Consider the following 17,268-nt stretch of genomic DNA (forward strand, 5'->3'; position numbering starts at 1 on the left):
CTTTTTATGTATTTGTAGTTTTGAAGCAGGTATTCAGAAAAATAGTTTGTTTTCTTAAAGGCAGTTTTATCAAATTCTTCATTTTTCTCTGTGCTGTGTTTGGTCCACAATTCTAAGCAGCCACTTAGATTAGTCATTGGTTACATTGGTTTCGGATTATTTAGTGTTACAGTATGTTGTGCGCTCAGTAGCATTTGTTTCTGTACAGTAAGTGTGCAGGATTATCTGTGCTATGGTTCTTCCTCAGTCATGAGATGGCAGTATGTTTAGTGTTAATTGGTATGTGCTTTGGGGTCATTCATAGTGGAAAAGTTCCCTTTCTTTGAGAGCTGACATAAGTTTGTCCAGTGTGAATATTTTTGTGCTAGGGTGTTTGATAACTAGCCTACCCTAAAAGCAATTTGAATTGCACATTACCTTTCTTTAGTAAATAATTTGATCCCATTATGGGGAGGTGGGTATAGCTCAGTGGTAGAGCGCATGCTTAGCATGCATGAGTGAGGTCCTGGGTTCAATCCTTAGTTCCCACGTTAAAAATAAATAGATAAATAAATCAGTAAATCTAATTTCCACCCCCTCCCACCGCCCCCAAAAAAACACCAACAAAAACTTTATCCCTTTAGTGTTTCTAATAGTTTAAGGTCGTGGTTGGGCTGCTTCATAACTCTCTTTGGTATAAGTATTACTGTTGGTGTAATGTCATATATTCAAAAGGAGGCATTTGCTTATGAATTGTAGTGAACAGGATACCTATGTTGCTTTGTATCTTGTAGATCTCTCTCCTATGCATGTGGTTAAGCACTTACAACCGAAAGCAAACAGTGACATAGAGGAAGTATTCCAAACAGTGATGTTGGGAAGTCCTGAAAGTCGTGAGAGCAAACACTTCACCTCAGGGAAATCCAGGAAAACACGTATGACTTTGAGTGTTGGTGGAGAGGTGACGTAAGATGTCACGAAGGAATGGGTGTAGCCCATAAGGGAGATCTCACAGGCGGAAGAGGTTGACCTGACAGAAGGGATATGGGAATCAAGCCCACTGGAAATAGGCTTGGGTTAAACGTTCAGGCTGAGCTGCACATACTTCTTACTGAAGGGCTGATTTCTGAATGTGATGAAGCTGAGAAGTCTGTCAGCAGTAGTTTCTCGTTTTCACCATTTCAAAGACTTCCTCCTAGTGTCCAAAATGATGCGTCTAATATACATGGGAGTGATTTTATGCATCCTTCTGTGATGACGCAGCGCCAGAAAGCACACAGGGAAAGACCTCACAGACGTGACGAGTGTGGGAAAAGCTTTCTCAGGGTCTCACACCTCACCAGACATCAGATCATCCATACTGGAGAGAAATTATATCAGTGTGATGTATGTGACAAATTCTTCAGTCGAAATTCACAGCTTGTGCGTCATCAGAAAATTCACGGTGGAAAGAAAGGTTATAAATGTAATGAGTATGACAAAGCCTTTAGTGATGACTCCACCCTCACCAGACGTCAGATCATCCACCCAGGAGCGAAATTACATAAATGTGATGTGTGTGCCAAAGTCTTTAGTCGAAATTCATACCTTGCAAATCATTGGAGAGTTCATACTGGAGAGAAACCTTTCCAGTGTAATGAGTGTGGCAAAACCTTTAATCGCTGCTCAAACCTTTCTAGACATCAGACAGTTCATACAGGAAAGAAATTATATAAATGTGATGTATGTGCCAGTGTCTTTAGTCGAAAGTCAAACCTTGCAGTTCATCTGAGAATTCATACTGGAGAGAAACGTTATAAGTGTAACGAGTGTGGCAAGCTGTTTAATTACAGTTCACACCTTACAACCCATCGGAGAATTCACACTGGAGAGAAACCTTACAGATGTAATGACTGTGGAAAGGTCTTTGGTCAAAAATCACATCTTCGACTCCATTGGAGAATTCATACCGGAGAGAAACCTTTCAAATGCAACGAGTGTGGCAAGGTCTTCAGTCGAAATTCACACCTCACAAGTCATCAGAGAGTGCATGTGGTAGAGAATCCTTTCAAATGCTTTGAGTGCGGAAAAGCCTTTGCTCAGGTCTCAGCCCTCACTAAACATCAGAAAATCCATACGTGAGGGGAAACTGGGCAAGTGTGACCACGTGGGAAGGTCTTCGCAACCCAAACTTCAAAAGAAACCCTACAGATACTAAGAGTGTGGCAAAGCTCTTGTGCGTTCAGCCTCACTTACCATCAGATAACTTCATACTGGAGAGGAACCTTACAAAGGTAATGACTGTCTCAGAGTGTTGAGTCAAAATTCATACTTTATGATCCACCAAAGAATTCATCCTGGAGAGAAACCTTAGAGATCTAACGAGTGTGTCCCATCCTTCAGTGCACTTTCAAGCCTAATTTACCATCAAGTATCCTTACTGGCGAGAGCTCTTAACAGTGGGGTAATGGTTTTAGCAGGCGTTCACATCTCAGGCTTCGTGAGAAATTCATACTGGCTAGAAGCCAGAGAAATGTATTTAGTGTGGTCAGACCCGAACCAGCACTTTACTGCCTCCCCTGTTAGTATAAGAGAAGCCTGAATTCTAACTCAGGGAAGATGAGTCTAGCCCCCAACCTTGTCTGCTGGCTTTCCAGATAAAGTCCCCATTCCTTGCCCCAACAACTAGTCCGTCAGTTGACTGGCCTGTTGTGCGGCGAGCGTTAAGAGCTTGGGGTTGGTAACATGTTGATCTTATGCCTTCGTTCCAGGCCTTTCATGATGGTCTCTGGGAAAGCCCAGCAGGATGAAGGGGCTGATTTCTTTAGATGTGGTTCATTCACATCCATGCTCCCTGGAAAGACGAGGACCCTGAATTATCCAGTTCAACAGTGTGTGAATTACCTTCAAGGAGGGGCAGAGAATAATGTAAAACTGTGACTTGCCTCATCCTGCTCACTAAGTTCAGGGTGCTTGTCTGTGGAGAGATCACCGTGGGTTATGGACAGAGAGCTCCACCAGCTGCCCATAAACAGCACACAAGGACGTTAAGGGACAGGCTTTTCATGGGAGGACAGTGACCAGTTCCTAGGGACTGACTCTCCACTAGAAATAGTGCAGGGGGAAAGTTGGTCACTTTCTCCGTCGGATGGCACTGGCTGTTGATGCTGAAAGAAAAACTAGTCCTTCTCCTGGAAACTGGAGAGAGAGCTGCTATCTTGAGAGACAAGTTTAACCGGAAGAACCAGAGTGGCATGTGTACGGTTAGGATTCACGTTTAACTGCTGCTGTCGCCTTTTGCTGCTGTTGTATTGGAATGTATCACAGGTCTTCTGTTTTAATACATAAAATTTAATCATTTTTGTCATAACGCTGGATGAATCATGTTTCTTCCACCAACACCGTTTTACTCTGCCTTGGTCCTTTATAACAGAAGCTAACAGTGCACCATTAGGCAATCAGGGTTGAATGAATCTCCATTTCTTTCTATGATACAATAATTTCTTCTTAGATGCAAACAGCATACAATTTGGGAATGACATACTCATCGTTTGTGCATGAGTTATTCTCCCCACATTCTGTTGCAGGATATTTCTGTGGCTGTAATGCAAAAGCCTAACAGTACTTCAGACTCTGACTTCCGTGAAGGTACAGAAATTGAACCAAGTAAATTAAAAAACAAACTGGCTTTATGGAACGGTTCATGACTCAGGCAGCGTGCCATGTAGCAAAGAAAGGTGCTTCCAGGAGCTGTGCCAAGTGGAAAGGTTTTCAAGGCAGAAACTGGGCAGGATAAGAAAGCTGTTAGTAAAAGAAAAGGTTGTTTCAGGCAAAGTTGCCTTTTTCAGTAAATGGAGGATGGAAGTTTTACCCTGTAGGTTAACTCACTGGTGTTAGGAAAGTCCAGGGTGACTGCTTTAAGGTTGCGTTCCTGGGAGGGGAGAAACCGCAGTGAAATCTTGCCCTGTTCTCCTGGCGCCAGCTTGGGGCTTTTTTTTTTTTTTTAAACACTCTAAAATATGCTCCCTATTTCTGAATAGACACTATATGAATATATTTCTTCATGTCCCTTTTTTGTGTTGAAATAGAACCCATGGCATGCACCTTGATTAACATGAGGGAAAATAGGAAAATAGTACCTTTGTGCAAAATTTTGAAAAATGTTTAAATCATGAAATCTCTCTTGTGCTTGAAGTGCTTAGTGCAATAATTTGAAAAGATCAGCGTCATGAGTTTTGTCCTGAACAACATACAGTGGGGACATTTTTGTTGATGGATAAACTAGACATTTCGTTTCTCCCAAAACATGTTGCTTGTGTGCATTTGTGACCATTCCCCGGATTAGACTGAAACCTCACCCAGAGTTGGTATGATCGTGAGTGCTGATACTAACATTGAGGGGTCATGAGGATATTTCTTCAATAATTCAGCATTCTCAGGGGACAGTGGAGACTGATGGTGTTCAAAAAATGGTTTGAGAGACCAGGGGATGGTGACTGGCTTGGTGTGTTAAGGTGATGAGTGGGTGGGGTTGAAGGGAGGTTACCTGCTTTTGGTTTGAACCTCCAGTTGGTACCAGAGGAAGGAGTCATCAGGCTCTTTTTAGCAGCTTGCCCAGATGGGTTGAGTAGGAGATTGTGGTAAGGCTTCATCGGTGTGACCAGTGAAACATCACAAAATGCGGACTATTTAATTAAACACTAAATGTTTCCCCTTCAAACCTGATTTCTTGGTTAGGACACACCACACTTTTCTTCACAGTAATAATTTACTACATTTCCTTTCCGTCAGCGCAGTATGTTCCATTGTTCAATATAGTTGTTAAACATGTCTGTAAAATACCGTTTAGATACATTGCCTAAGATATTTAAACTATTTTAATAAAAATGTTTGCAAATGTTCATTAGATAATATAAATAAGCACTTATACTAGAACAACAGTTTTCCAGAAGATTTTAAAATTTCCCTTTTAAATTATGATGTTAAGGATATGCTATATGGTTTACTTTGTAATGGAATAAAGTATTCTTTAATACAGTTTTTCCTTAGCATTGTATTTTTCTTCCACACATATGTCCCTTGTTTGACACCAAGGGACAGATGAATCGGTGTGTTATTTTCAGGCTCTTGCAACATGAAAATGCACATAACACAATTACATGTACAAAGTAGGTGCACGAGAAGCAGGAGGAGAGAGAGCTCCTCTAGGGGTCAGTTCAGTGAAAGAACTGGAAAGGGCACAGTAGAGACCTGACCTGTTTTGTGGGAGTTGGCTGTGGTCAGGTGCTTGAAAATCGAGTGTGTGGAGCCGCACGTGCACACAGTGAAGGGAATGAAAATATAACGATAACTGTGGTAGAAAGATGCCAAGCTTCCAACTATAGTTTGTGACAAGGAGACACTCTCCATTCTTAAATGTCTGGATGCCATCCTACCCTTTCCCAGTGATGGATTCACATTCAGAGCCAGAGCATTGTGAGAAAAAATAAGATTTGTGCTCCTTTGAACATGACAACTGACATCCAGTATCCTCCACTTCGAATTTGCTCCCAAACAAAAAAATACATTTCTCTTCGGTAAGTGATCTTCATTTCAATTTCTGTTTTCTTTCACATCACACTTGCACTGAGAGTCACTGTAATTACTGCCGTATGCATAATATCTTAATTGAGTTTTCAGCTCTGAAATAAGTTCTAATGTCTTTTCTCGTTTCCCAGATAAAGAAACTTGGATGGGACCAGAAAACTCCCATCCCAGGAAGTGGCTGAATCTGGATTTGAATCCATGCTGTCTGGCTGCAAAGGTAATTTCTTAAGCACGTAGCTACACTAACAAAGCACGTTATTTATACCCTTCAACTACTCAGCGTCTGTAGTTAATTTCACGGGTGTGTCTTTCCATTTTTAATTGACTTAATGTCATATGTAATTGTGGTTATGGTAACTTTGTTTGATCTATACAAGCATATTCCTGATTTTTGTGCATTTTGCTTTATTGCTCCTCACAGATACTGCATTTTGTTTTTGTTTGTTGTACACATTGAAGGTTTGTGGCAACCCTGTATGGAGAAGGTCTTTGGTGCCATCTTTCCAACAGCATTTGGTGAGTTTGTGTCTCACATTTTGGTAATTCTCACATGTTTCAAACATTTTCATTGTTACTATATTTGTTATTGGTGGTCTTTATTATTTTTTCTCTTTTAAAACTTTTTAACTTTTTTTTTTAGAATTTTGTGGGAGGGTAATTAAGTTTATCTATATTTTTAAGGGGGCACTGGGGATTGAACCCAGGACCTCATGCATGCTAAGGATGCACTTTATCACTGAGCTCTACTGAGCTGTACAGAAAGCTGTACTTTCCCTGCAAAATATTCTTCCTTAATAACTATATTTTTTCCATACCCTTATTTGTCATTATTTTTACTACTATGAGAATTTTTTTTAATTTTTAATTAAAACTTTTTTTTGAGTTGGGTGGTAATTAGGTTTATTTATTAATTTTTTTATTTTTAAAAATTTATTTAACTTTTTTTTATGGAGGTTCTGGGGATTGAACCCAGGACCTTGTGCATGCTAAGCATGTGATCTACCGCTGAGCTGTATGTACCCTTCCCCCTTCTAATGAGATACTATGTTGATTACAAGTTAGTACATATAAAGCGTTTGGAGTAATGCTTAGCACATAGGAGTTGCTCAAACACCTTTAGTCACTGCTGTTGTTAGCATGATTATAATTGAAGTTTTTGACCTCTCCATAAAACCTCTGTGGACTTTGTCATCTTGGGAGACACCACTCAGACCGTAGCTCATCTAGATACTGAATATCACTCAGTGCGTAGAACAGAGTATCTAACACTCCTGCATAGACAAACAGCTGTCGACGTTTTCTTTTGTATATATGTATTTTGAAGTATAGTCAGTTTACAATGCGTCAGTTTCTGGTGTACAGCATAATGCTTCAGTCATATCTGAACATACATTTGTTTTCATATTCTTTTTCACCATAGGTTACTCCAAGATCCTGAATAGAGTTCCCTGTGCTATGCAGTATGAGGTTGTTTTGTTGAGTTTTATATATATGTATATCATGTATTGTCCACAAAAATGAAAAATCCACATTGATTCAAGGGTATCATAATCTCAGTGGAAAAGCACAAGAATTTAAAATTGGAGATCCATGATTTACTCTAAATCCTTTTCCATGGAAGTATCAGAATACTTACAGCAACTGAATTGATCCTTACCCCTCTCTCCTCTTCCTCATTTTGTGTGCAAATAAGAGCTTTCCTCATGGCCCCTTGGTGAAATGTGTTTTCATTTCAGGGAAGTTTGGCATTTGAGGATGTGGCCAGAGAGTTCGCTCCGGAGGAGTGGGAGTGCCTGGATACTGCTCAGAGGGCCTTGTACAGGGATATGATGTCGGAGACCTGCAGGAACCTGCTGCCCCTGGGTGAGGAGAACGTCCCTCTGGGAGTTGGGATCTGCCCTTGGGTGTCTTTGCATTTTCCCTCTGTGCCTCTTGGGAGCCCGTGATTCGCTTGACTGATCTGCAGTCCCCGGTGACTCAGACATGAACAGCTTCATGATGTGGCATCAGGAGTTTAAACATACCTTTTCCTCTAAGGCTCTGCCCACTTCGTGATACATCAGGTGTTTTTCCATAGCTTACATGTTTATAAACCTCAGTGGCAAACTCCTCATATATCCACTTTCCTGTTTTCTACCCTTGTGCGTTTTTAAAAATTATTTTTGGGGGGTGGAGATTACGTTTACTTGTTTTAGAGGGGCTACAGGGGATTGAACCCAGGACCTTCTGTGTGCTCAGCATGCGCTCCACCGCTGAGCTCTCCCCTCTCCTCCCGCCATGTGCTTGTGACTCAGCATTTCTACTAAGAGAGCCTGGTGTCTGCGTATTGCACTTGTCCCCGTGCATTCAGAAGGAGGCTTGTGGAGGACGAGTTTGCTAAATATTTTTGCAGACCCACTTGTAATGTCCTCACTCTTCAGCTGAGGAAAGAGCTGGGATTCTGAAAAGTGACTGCACTTGACGTTTATGTCTTCTGATAAGTGGGAATTTCTGTTTCTGATACAAATATTTGCATTTTGGAGCAAGGAGAAGAGCCCAGGACTGAGAAGAATGATGTGAAAATAGCAAAAAATATCTAATTGTTGGGAATGTGTGCAAATTGTGATCGCAGGTCAGATCTCAAAGGCAGCCCCATGAATAGGGTTTGGGAAACTGATCACTGGAGAGTTTTTTGGGAAATCCAAAGTTTATTTATTGTGAACTCTCACAAACAGTTTTATTTCTCCCCAACCTATCCCTCTACCCTTCAACATGTGAAATGTGTGCTTTCACCCTCCATGGTGCTGCAGCTCCAAGATACAAAAGCAGAGTGTTCCATGTTCAACACTGTCACCTGCCTCCTGCAAGCTCGTTCTTTGACTCTGAAGAGCGTGAGGCAGGCTGTTTCTTTGGAGTCTTTTGTCCCTTCCTCTCTCCTTCAGGGTGGGATTCCACTGGATGCTCTGTTCTCAGTCCATATTGATCAGAGCTGATGCCTCCGGACTCCAGTCCCCGGACCTTGCCCAGTTCCCTCCCCACTGGATGTTCTTGGAAGACCTACTCACAGAATGAGAACACACTGGCTGCTCTTTGATTCCATCTGGCACCTCAGAATCTGCGTGATTCTGTCTGCTTGTTTACATCCCTCAGCCTTTTTTCTGCTTCAGCCAGTCCTTTGGATCCTCTGTGAGAGTTACTTAGAAAGACTGTCAGGACAGTCAACAGAGAGATCTTCTTTCTCATCCCCAGTCCCACATGGTGAGAATATATGTCTTCATGCTCTGCGCTTGGCACCTGTGGGTAGAGTTCATGGTTCCATGTGGATAGTCTATAAGCTCTGACCTCCATATCATGCATTTTTTCCCCCTGTAGTACTGGTCTACCTAGTCAGGGAATGTATACTCTTCCTGATTTCATATTCTCCTAAATTTGCATGATTATCCCTCTGAAACGTGCTTTTGAAATAACATAGTCATAGGGTCTGAAATGTTACCCAGTTTCTTTGCTGTGATAATCCAACATGAATTAAAGGACAGCTTCTGGTGGACTCTACGGGGTGGGTTTACTGGGTAACAATGTTTCATGGAGAGTACTTTCTGTCATATGTTGTAATATATATATATATTTTTTATTTTACTTTTGGGGTAATTAGGTTTGTTTGTTTGTTTGTTTATTTATTTATTTATTTTTGGAGGAGGTACTGGGGACTGAACTAAGGACCTCCTGCATGCTGAGCGTGTGCTCCACCAGCTGAGCTCTACCCTCCCCCTCCACTAAGCTGGCCCCTCCCCACCGTTGTAATATTGTCCTACTGTGTACAGAATCACTCCCTGAAGCTACTAGGTAGAGTGGTCATTTGTTCTAAGATTGGAGAAACAAACTATCATGAGAGACTGACCTGTGAGTCTTTCCAGTTTTATTTTCCAGTTTTTGAGGCATGTCACAAAAGCCTGTCTCAAGGGCATTGTGACAGTGTTGCTTACATACACTAATGACCATCCCTTTTGAGCCTCAGTAAATGGTGTAGGAATTTCTCCTAGGAACAACATGGTCCAACTTCTCATCCTCATATCTGTAGGGCTGTTGACTAAATTATTAATGACACCACATTTTTCATCGCCTGTGTGTGCCCCTGTTCCTTCTATCTCCAGACCTAATTTTGAAGTGTCTGAATGACAGATACTTTCAGTGGTGAACCATAATCTGTTTTAAGATACTTAAATTTCCTGTTTTCATTTTGTACATTTCTATGCATTATAAATTAACTTGATATTTGTTTATTTTACCATGAGGTCTATGTTTTGGATGTTACTCTTAGTTGTTTTTGTTTTTATGTTTGCAAAGTGTGAGATGCTTGATTGGGGAAGGCCCCACCTGCCCCCATGATGGAATTGGTGATCAGTCCCTTTTATAGTTCTTTATATATTCTAGATATGAATCTATTATCAGTTACATGATGGATTTACTTATTTCTTCAAGAAATTGGGGTTGGGATTTCTTTAGGGATTGGGGTGAATCTGTTGATTGTTTTGGCTAATATTGACAACTTGACAGTACTGCCTTCCAATTCATGAAATTGGGATATCTTTGCATGTATTTGTGCCTTTTCTAGCATTTTTCACAAGTGTTTTTAGTTTACTGTGGACACATAATTCCTTTCCTGTATAACATTATGCTTAAATATTTTTTTATATTGATGCTATTGAAAATGGAATTGTTTTCTCAATTTTTGGATTATTTGTAATATATAGGAAACTAATTGATTCTTACATTTTGCTTTTATATATTGTAATTTTTTCAAATTTATTCATTATTTCTAGCATTTTTTTTCCAGAATCTTCAGAGTTTTCTACATATTAGATCGTATAAGTTGTAAATAGATAATTTTGCTTTCTTTTTCTGTTGGGGTACCTTTTATCTATTTCTGCCTATGCATTCTTTTCTTTTTATTTTGATTTTTCTTGGCAAGGGAGGTAATCAGGTTTATTTATTTACTTATTTTTAGAGGCAGTACTGGGGATTTAATACAGGACCTTGTGCATGCTAAGCATGTGCTCTACTGCTTGAGCAATACCTTTACCCCCACCCCCCTGACTCCGACTATGCATTCTTTCCTGAACTACTTTTTTTTTTCTAGGAACTCTAGTAATAAATTTTTAGAAATAGTGAGAAAAAGTATCCATGTCTTGTTCCTGGTCTTAGAAGAAAGGCTTTCAGTGTTTTACTATTGAGTATGATGTTAGCTGTGGGCTGTTGACATACATCCTCTATTGTTTAGAGCTAGTTTTTTTCTATTCATATTTTATTGTTTTTTTTTTTTTATCATGAAAGGCTATTGTCTTTTGTTGAATGCTTTCTCTGTGTCACATGAGATGATCATGGAAGTTTTTACTTTCATTCTGTTAGTGTGTTGTTTTACTTTGAAGGATTTTCACATGTGGAAGCATCCTTGCATTTCACATATTCTCCTTAGGCAAAGTTTATAATCTTTTTAACGTGATGTTGATTTTAGTTTACTATTTTATTGATGATTTTTGCCTCATTATTCACTAGAATTTTTAGCCTGTGGTTTTCTTGTACTGTCTTTGACTTTGGTATTAGAATAAATCTGGGTTCATAGAGGTAGTTGAGAACTGTTCCCTTTTGTTCAGTAGTTTGGGGACAAGTTTAAGGAAGGTTGGTCTTAATTGTTTTTAAACTTTGGGTAGACTTCTGCAATGGAGGTCTCTGGCTTTCCCTTGTTGAGTGGTTTTTGAATAGTGATTCAGTCGCCTTACAAGTTACAGGATTTTTTGGACTTTTAATTTCTTCATGATTCTCTCATGGTGGGTTCTGTTTCCATAGGAAGTTATCCATTTTTCCTAGGTTATCCTATATTTATTTTATTTTTTAATTAATTAATATTGTTTTTAAACCTTGCGTAGAATTCTGCAATGAAGCTCTCTGGTTCTCCTTTGTTGAATGGTTTCTGAATAGTGATTCAGTCTCCTTACAAGTAACGTGTTCTGATTTTTAATTTCTTCGTGATTCTGTGTTGGTAGGTTCTGTTTCTATAGGAATTTATCTGTTTCTTCTAGATTATATCCTATATTTAACCATAGAATTATCTGGGTATTTTTTCTAAATTAAAAAGAATTCTGTAAAATTAGTTGTAATCTGTTATAATGTTATGTTTTTCTTATTCGGTAATTGAGTCTTCTCCCCTTTTTTTGTTAATCTAGATAAGGAATTGTCAATTTTCTTGTCCTTTTCAAAGAAGCATTTTGTACTTTTGTCATTTTCTGTAGTTTTATTCTCCATTTCATTTGTCTCTAATCATTTTTCCTGTTTCTAGCTTAGGCGTATTTTGTTCTAAGATGCTTTTACCTTGTTTTTTTTTAAAGAATTTTTTATTCACAATGTAAATTCAGAAGGTAATTCATCAAATAGGTATTTTAAAGAATAATGCAGTTCTCGTCAAAAGAAAAAATGTTTTCTCCTATTTTGCCCTCTTTATCAGTATGAAATTACGGATGCTAACTAAATTCATTGTGGTATCAGTCCATTAGGCTGTAAACCTGGAACTTACATAGTGATGTGTGTCAGTGTATACAGAGTTGTGTAAACAACTCTTAAATGCTACTACGTAAAGAATTGGTTTTAAAAAGGAAATAACTAAAACACGTTGGACAAAAGAAAGAATAATGCCATTTATAGCAGTTAAAGAACTGCATTGCTTTTTTCAAGGCAATGGTTAGTGACCTAAATTGTCAGATGCGTTAGTCCTTCAGTCTCAGATCCCAGATTCTGTCCCTGAGATTGTGAAACTGAGCAGTGTGTTCAGTTTGCCCTTCTGCGTGAATGAATCGGAAAAGCTGTTTTGTAGGGTGTCAGTATATATCCCATTTTGCCCAGGGAGAGTTTTGTATTTTGTTTTTTGCATTAGTAACACAGAGACTAGTCCAGTTCTTATTTATTTTAAAACTGCTTAAATTAATTCCAATTTTGAAAATGTTCCTGGATCCCACCAACGCCCCATGTTAACCCCTCTCTTTCCCCTCTGGGAGCCCCAAGTTCCGGGACCTCTGGATTGCTTATCCCTGGGCAGTAGATCATGAGCGCTAACTGCTGGCAAAAACAGCTTTTTATTTAAACCTTTTTTTTTTCCCTTAACATTTCTTTATTGACTTATAGTCATTTTACAATGTTGTCAAATTCCAGTGTAGAGCACAATTTTTCAGTTATACGTGAACATACATATATTCATTGTCATTTTTTTTTCTCCCTGTGAGCTTATTTTTAAACCTTTTTCATCTAAGGAGAAAACATCTTGGCATCTGACATAACTGGTCCACATCAGTGTAAACTTTTACCTAGTCTCTTCCAGACAGTAACTTAAAACAATTGCTTCAAGGTATGGGATAAAAAAAAAAAAAAGGTATGGAATAGTATCTCTCCTCCTGCTGCGCGACTCTGGGCACAGGCCTCGCTGCCTCGCTGCCCCTCCGCCCCCGCCCTCGGCCGCTAGCGCTCCGCCCGGCCACGCCCTCGCCGTTATTTATTCGCTGGGCCCCGCCCCCGGAAGTCCCGCCTCTTACTCTACCCCTAAGAGTTCCTCCCGGAACCGGAAGCGGAGAGAGCGGCGTGGAGGTCACGCAACAGAGCGAAGTTTCTGTTTTCTGGTGCAGTTTTGTGCCGCTTCATCCCGCTCATTTAGTCCTCAGGGTGTGGAGTTGCTGCGGACCTAAAGCCTGGCACCTGGGTCTCCGGCCCCACGTAAGTCCGGACGGCGTTGCTCTACTTCGGTTATCATTTTCCTTTGGGTTTGAATTCCCTCTGAGAGTGGTCCCTGCCCTTGGCTTTTCTACCTTCGGTCACGGAGACACCGCCTTTATGCCGTTTTCCTGCTTGAAACGCTTTACTACCGCCGCCCCGCCCCCCCAACCCCTTTCCCCATGTAACGTCCCCTTCCGCGAGGTGGATTTGCCCCTCCCCCCCCGCGCCCGACCTCGCTGTCTCGGCTCCTGGAGGGCAGCGCCTGCCGCCTCGTTCTCGTGAGGCCCCGTCCTCTCCTCGGGTCCCAGGATTCTCGGGAGCCCGGCCCTTTCCTGAGACCCCCTGCCTGCCAGCCCGGGTCCTCGTGTCCTTTTCAGGCCTTTCTTCGTAGTCAGCCCTTCCCCCACCCCGGGAAGTTAGAGGTGACCATCACTAGCCTTGTTTTTACGTCCCAAATTGCACCCTGGTGGAAAATGGTGTCTTCGGTAGGCGGCTGTCTCATTCAGTCGCTATCTTTCTAAATACGTGGGTCGAGAGGACCAGGAAAAGCAGGTGAGGGGTGTGAGAGAAAAATAGAAACACTGATAAACGAGGGAGGACCGTTGCGGACGTAGAGGATGGTTGAGGCACTTGTAGAGAGACAATAGAGACAGGAAAGAAATTAAAGCTTGAAAGTAACAGGTGAATTAAATAGAGGTACATTAAAAAGCCCATCTCCAGGTGTTGGAGATCGTCGTAGGGAGAGTGGCTCAGGATCAGCGGTAGAAGGGAGCGCAACGGTGGTGAGGCTCTTCACACGGAGAATAAGGGGAGAGGATGAAACAGGTGGAACCATGACCCTCGGCGTCGTGGTGCTGAGAGAGAAAGGAAAACTAGTAACTGGAGGAGCAGAGGAAGAGAGAGCAGGAAGTATAGCCACCAGGGAGTACCAGAGAGTGGGCCTAAGGGACTGTAAGTGAGGTATTAAAGGTGTAACCAGAGGGCAGAGAGGAAGCAGAGATGGAGGAAGGAGACAAATATATGGAGATTTAGGGCAATCAGAAAGGTTAGAGAGGAGGCACTGCTTTGGGAAAGATCCCGGGTGTTCTCATTTATTTCAAGTGGTAAATCCATCCTTCTCCCGAGGGAAAAAAATAGAAAAGATTGGAGATAAAGAGCAACAAGTGGGGAAGAGAGTTGCAGAGTGGGGCAGGACAGGAGTGAGGGAAGACATAGGAGGGGAGAGACAGCAGAAGAGTGGGGAACAAAAAGACAAAAGAGGGAGGGAAACAGAATGAAAGGAAACGGTAGGTCAGATAGAGGAGGAAACTGGATTCATGTGGAGGCGAGCTGTTTAGATGGGACGATTAAATCCATGAAAGATGACTGGCAGCCGTAGAATTTCAAATTTTGTTTGAATTATATAGATGAGGCTGGAGTTACGAAACATTCTGTAAGGCCTGTGCGTTTTATAATTACTTGTACCAGAAGATAGCTTCCATTTGCAGCCCCTGTCCAGCCCGGGGAGCAGTGACGTGAATCAGGCAATTATGAATTACCCTCTTCCCTTTTCCTAACGAGGGAAGGAGGTCAGGGGAGGACACGTGGGGCAAGAAATGACTGTCCCTACTTGGTACCTTTTTAAAGGAACTTTGAAAGTGGTGTATTTTGTAATTATTTACTTTTTTGTTTCTTTACATACTCTTTTGTAGCTTGGAATGACTTAAGTTCATTAAGTTTCTACTTTCCAATAAATTTTTAACTTCTGAAACCATCTTTGGTGGCCTCTAATTTTCTACTCATGTCATTCTTTTCTAAATGTGATATATCCTCAATTTTTCCCCAAAATGTTGACACCAAAGTTTTGGGTTAAAAGTAATTCACATATTATTTGTTTTTAAAATTTGTTTCAGATTTATTCCAAGCCTGAGTACTTTATTCTCTTTATTTTATGTATTGGAAAATTTCTTTGGTAAGTAGTACGTAATTTTAGACTGTTGTGAGGAATGCTTGTCAAAGATGTCACGTGGCTAGTTAGTTGCTCAAAGTAAGAGCCATAAGATGGAGTAAGTCCTAAAAAGCCCTACAGAACTGGTGTCCTCATGCAGTGTCCTGATGTGCCCCCGTGTTAAGTGTGCTGTGTCACTGCTGTGCTGTAGCCCCCAGGTATTCCAGGCTGTGCACATCCAGGGACCTGTTCCCACCTTGTTGGGAGCTTTGCCTTCCAGCAGTGCTTCTGCTCAGAGTCAGGGATAGTGATCTCACTGTGCTGAGGGTGGGTAGAAGTCTGGAGCCTAAGGGGGTGTGATGGTGGCCTCCCTCAAAGAGCTAAGGTATCTTTTAATTACCTGTGAGTGGGGAGAACAGGAGACAAGAAATCTGGGGACCGTCTGTCTCTGAGACTTCCTCACTGGTCTCAAATGCCTTTGTGACTGGTCTCCATCAGTTTCCCAGCTGCTAGTAAGTCTTCCCAGGAGGGCCTGCTTCCTGACCATCATACTCAATGTCCAGTATCCTTTGGGTGGCAGCTTGTGTGTGTTCCTGTCGTGACGCCTTTGCTGAGAGGTCCTTTCCCTTGTAGCCCTGTTCCCCACGCGTGCGTGGAGAGAGGCGGAGAAATGGGGAAAGTGGAGGGGAGCCTGTGGGGTCTACAGGAGGGACCTGGCAGCCGGTGTGGGCGGCAGGATGAGCCCCGTGAGCGGTGTGTGCGCCTGTCCTAAGTGGAGTTGTGGGATCAAGGACTGTGTGAATCTGTTTGAAAGGGATGTCTCATTCAGGCTGCAGGACCTGGATGTGGCTTTGTTCGTATCTGCAGCCTGCATGGAACAGTGTCAGGTACCATGGTGTCTTAGCACAGTTCCGTGGGATGGATACTGAGACTGGGTTTTGCAGGCATGGGCTTAATTGGGAAACTCACATCACACGTGAGGAGAAGTGATGGTGGTGGAACGGCAGAGAGAAACCGTTTCCTTCAGTGGTGTTAGAACCGAGGCCTGAGCTGAGCCCACGGAACTGTGGGTGTAGGAGGATGGGTGCCTTGTCTTGAGGGGCTGGATTTAGAAGGTCCCCCCCAGCATTCACTCCAGTCTATGACTTGTAGGGATCTTTTGGGAGGGCGAGAATCATCATGCAAGCCATAGAGGAATTAGAGGGAAAATCTCAGACATCATTTTATCAGCTACCTTTGATATCTTTGAGTATTTTGGGTTGCTAGTGAAGGTTTCAGATGCACTTGGAAAGACGCAGAAGACTGACATGTTTCCTTGGAAGCTTTGGGCTCACACTGGGTCATGCGTGTCATTGGAAATATCCCTCTTATCAGTCGTGTTGGAGACGACAGTGCTTGGTCAGGGTCACTGTCAGTGAACGTATTGTCTTGTGGTTAGTGACTCCGTGGGTGTCTTAAGTACATTTCCCTCATGACACGAGTTACTGCATTTTGGAGTGTTTCCTGTCATTGTATAGCAGGATGGGCAGATAGCTTGGGTCCTGTGGGGACTGTGCTGTGCTCTGAGAGTCTGAGTTTGTTTGACTACAGAAGGGAAATTGTGTCGTCAGCTGAAAATTGCAGGATGTTTTCAGTAGGGTGGGCCTGCTAGGTATGTGCCTATGGGCCCAAGGCGAGAGGGGCCATAAAATTCTGTGATGTAGGGAAGGATTATTCCAGGAATCAGAGGGCAGCAACACCACAGCGATCAGCAGTCCAGAGGCTCATCCTTCACAAGATGTAGCTGCAGCTTTCTTGCTGCCGGGTCAGTGCTGGATATTCTGTTATGCACTGTTGTCCCTCCCCACATACGCACACACAGGTACAATACAGAGAATGGGGGACCTTTTTGCGCTATTGGTGGGAATGTAAATGGTTCTGCCAAACTGGAAAACAATATGGAGGGTGTTCAATAAATTAAGTGTAAAAGAGGCACACAGTCGGACCCACTTCTGGTGGATATCCAAAAGAAAAGAAATCAGTATTTCCAGGGACATATCTGCACTCCCATGAGTATTGCTGTA

At 41.9% G+C, this 17,268-nt stretch overlaps 2 protein-coding genes across 2 annotated transcripts in view; both read left to right on the forward strand.

Annotated features, from left to right (window-relative positions):
• LOC102536505 (zinc finger protein 568-like) overlaps positions 1 to 17,268 on the forward strand; it is a 63,297-nt gene that overhangs the window by 15,117 nt on the left and 30,912 nt on the right. Inside the window, exons 4-5 of the mRNA XM_072968545.1 lie at positions 5,676 to 5,761; positions 7,281 to 7,407. Of these exons, the coding sequence (XP_072824646.1) occupies positions 5,676 to 5,761; positions 7,281 to 7,407 (213 nt within the window). The remainder of the gene's footprint in view (positions 1 to 5,675; positions 5,762 to 7,280; positions 7,408 to 17,268) is intronic.
• LOC140698349 (uncharacterized) lies at positions 886 to 4,911 on the forward strand. Its single transcript, XM_072968535.1, has 2 exons — positions 886 to 2,252; positions 2,730 to 4,911. The coding sequence occupies exon 1, from the start codon at positions 1,024 to 1,026 to the stop codon at positions 2,098 to 2,100; it is 1,077 nt and encodes a 358-aa protein (XP_072824636.1). The 5' UTR covers positions 886 to 1,023; the 3' UTR covers positions 2,101 to 2,252; positions 2,730 to 4,911.

This window comes from Vicugna pacos, chromosome 9 (genome assembly GCF_048564905.1).
Source record: "Vicugna pacos chromosome 9, VicPac4, whole genome shotgun sequence".
Taxonomy (NCBI): Eukaryota; Metazoa; Chordata; class Mammalia; order Artiodactyla; family Camelidae; genus Vicugna; species Vicugna pacos.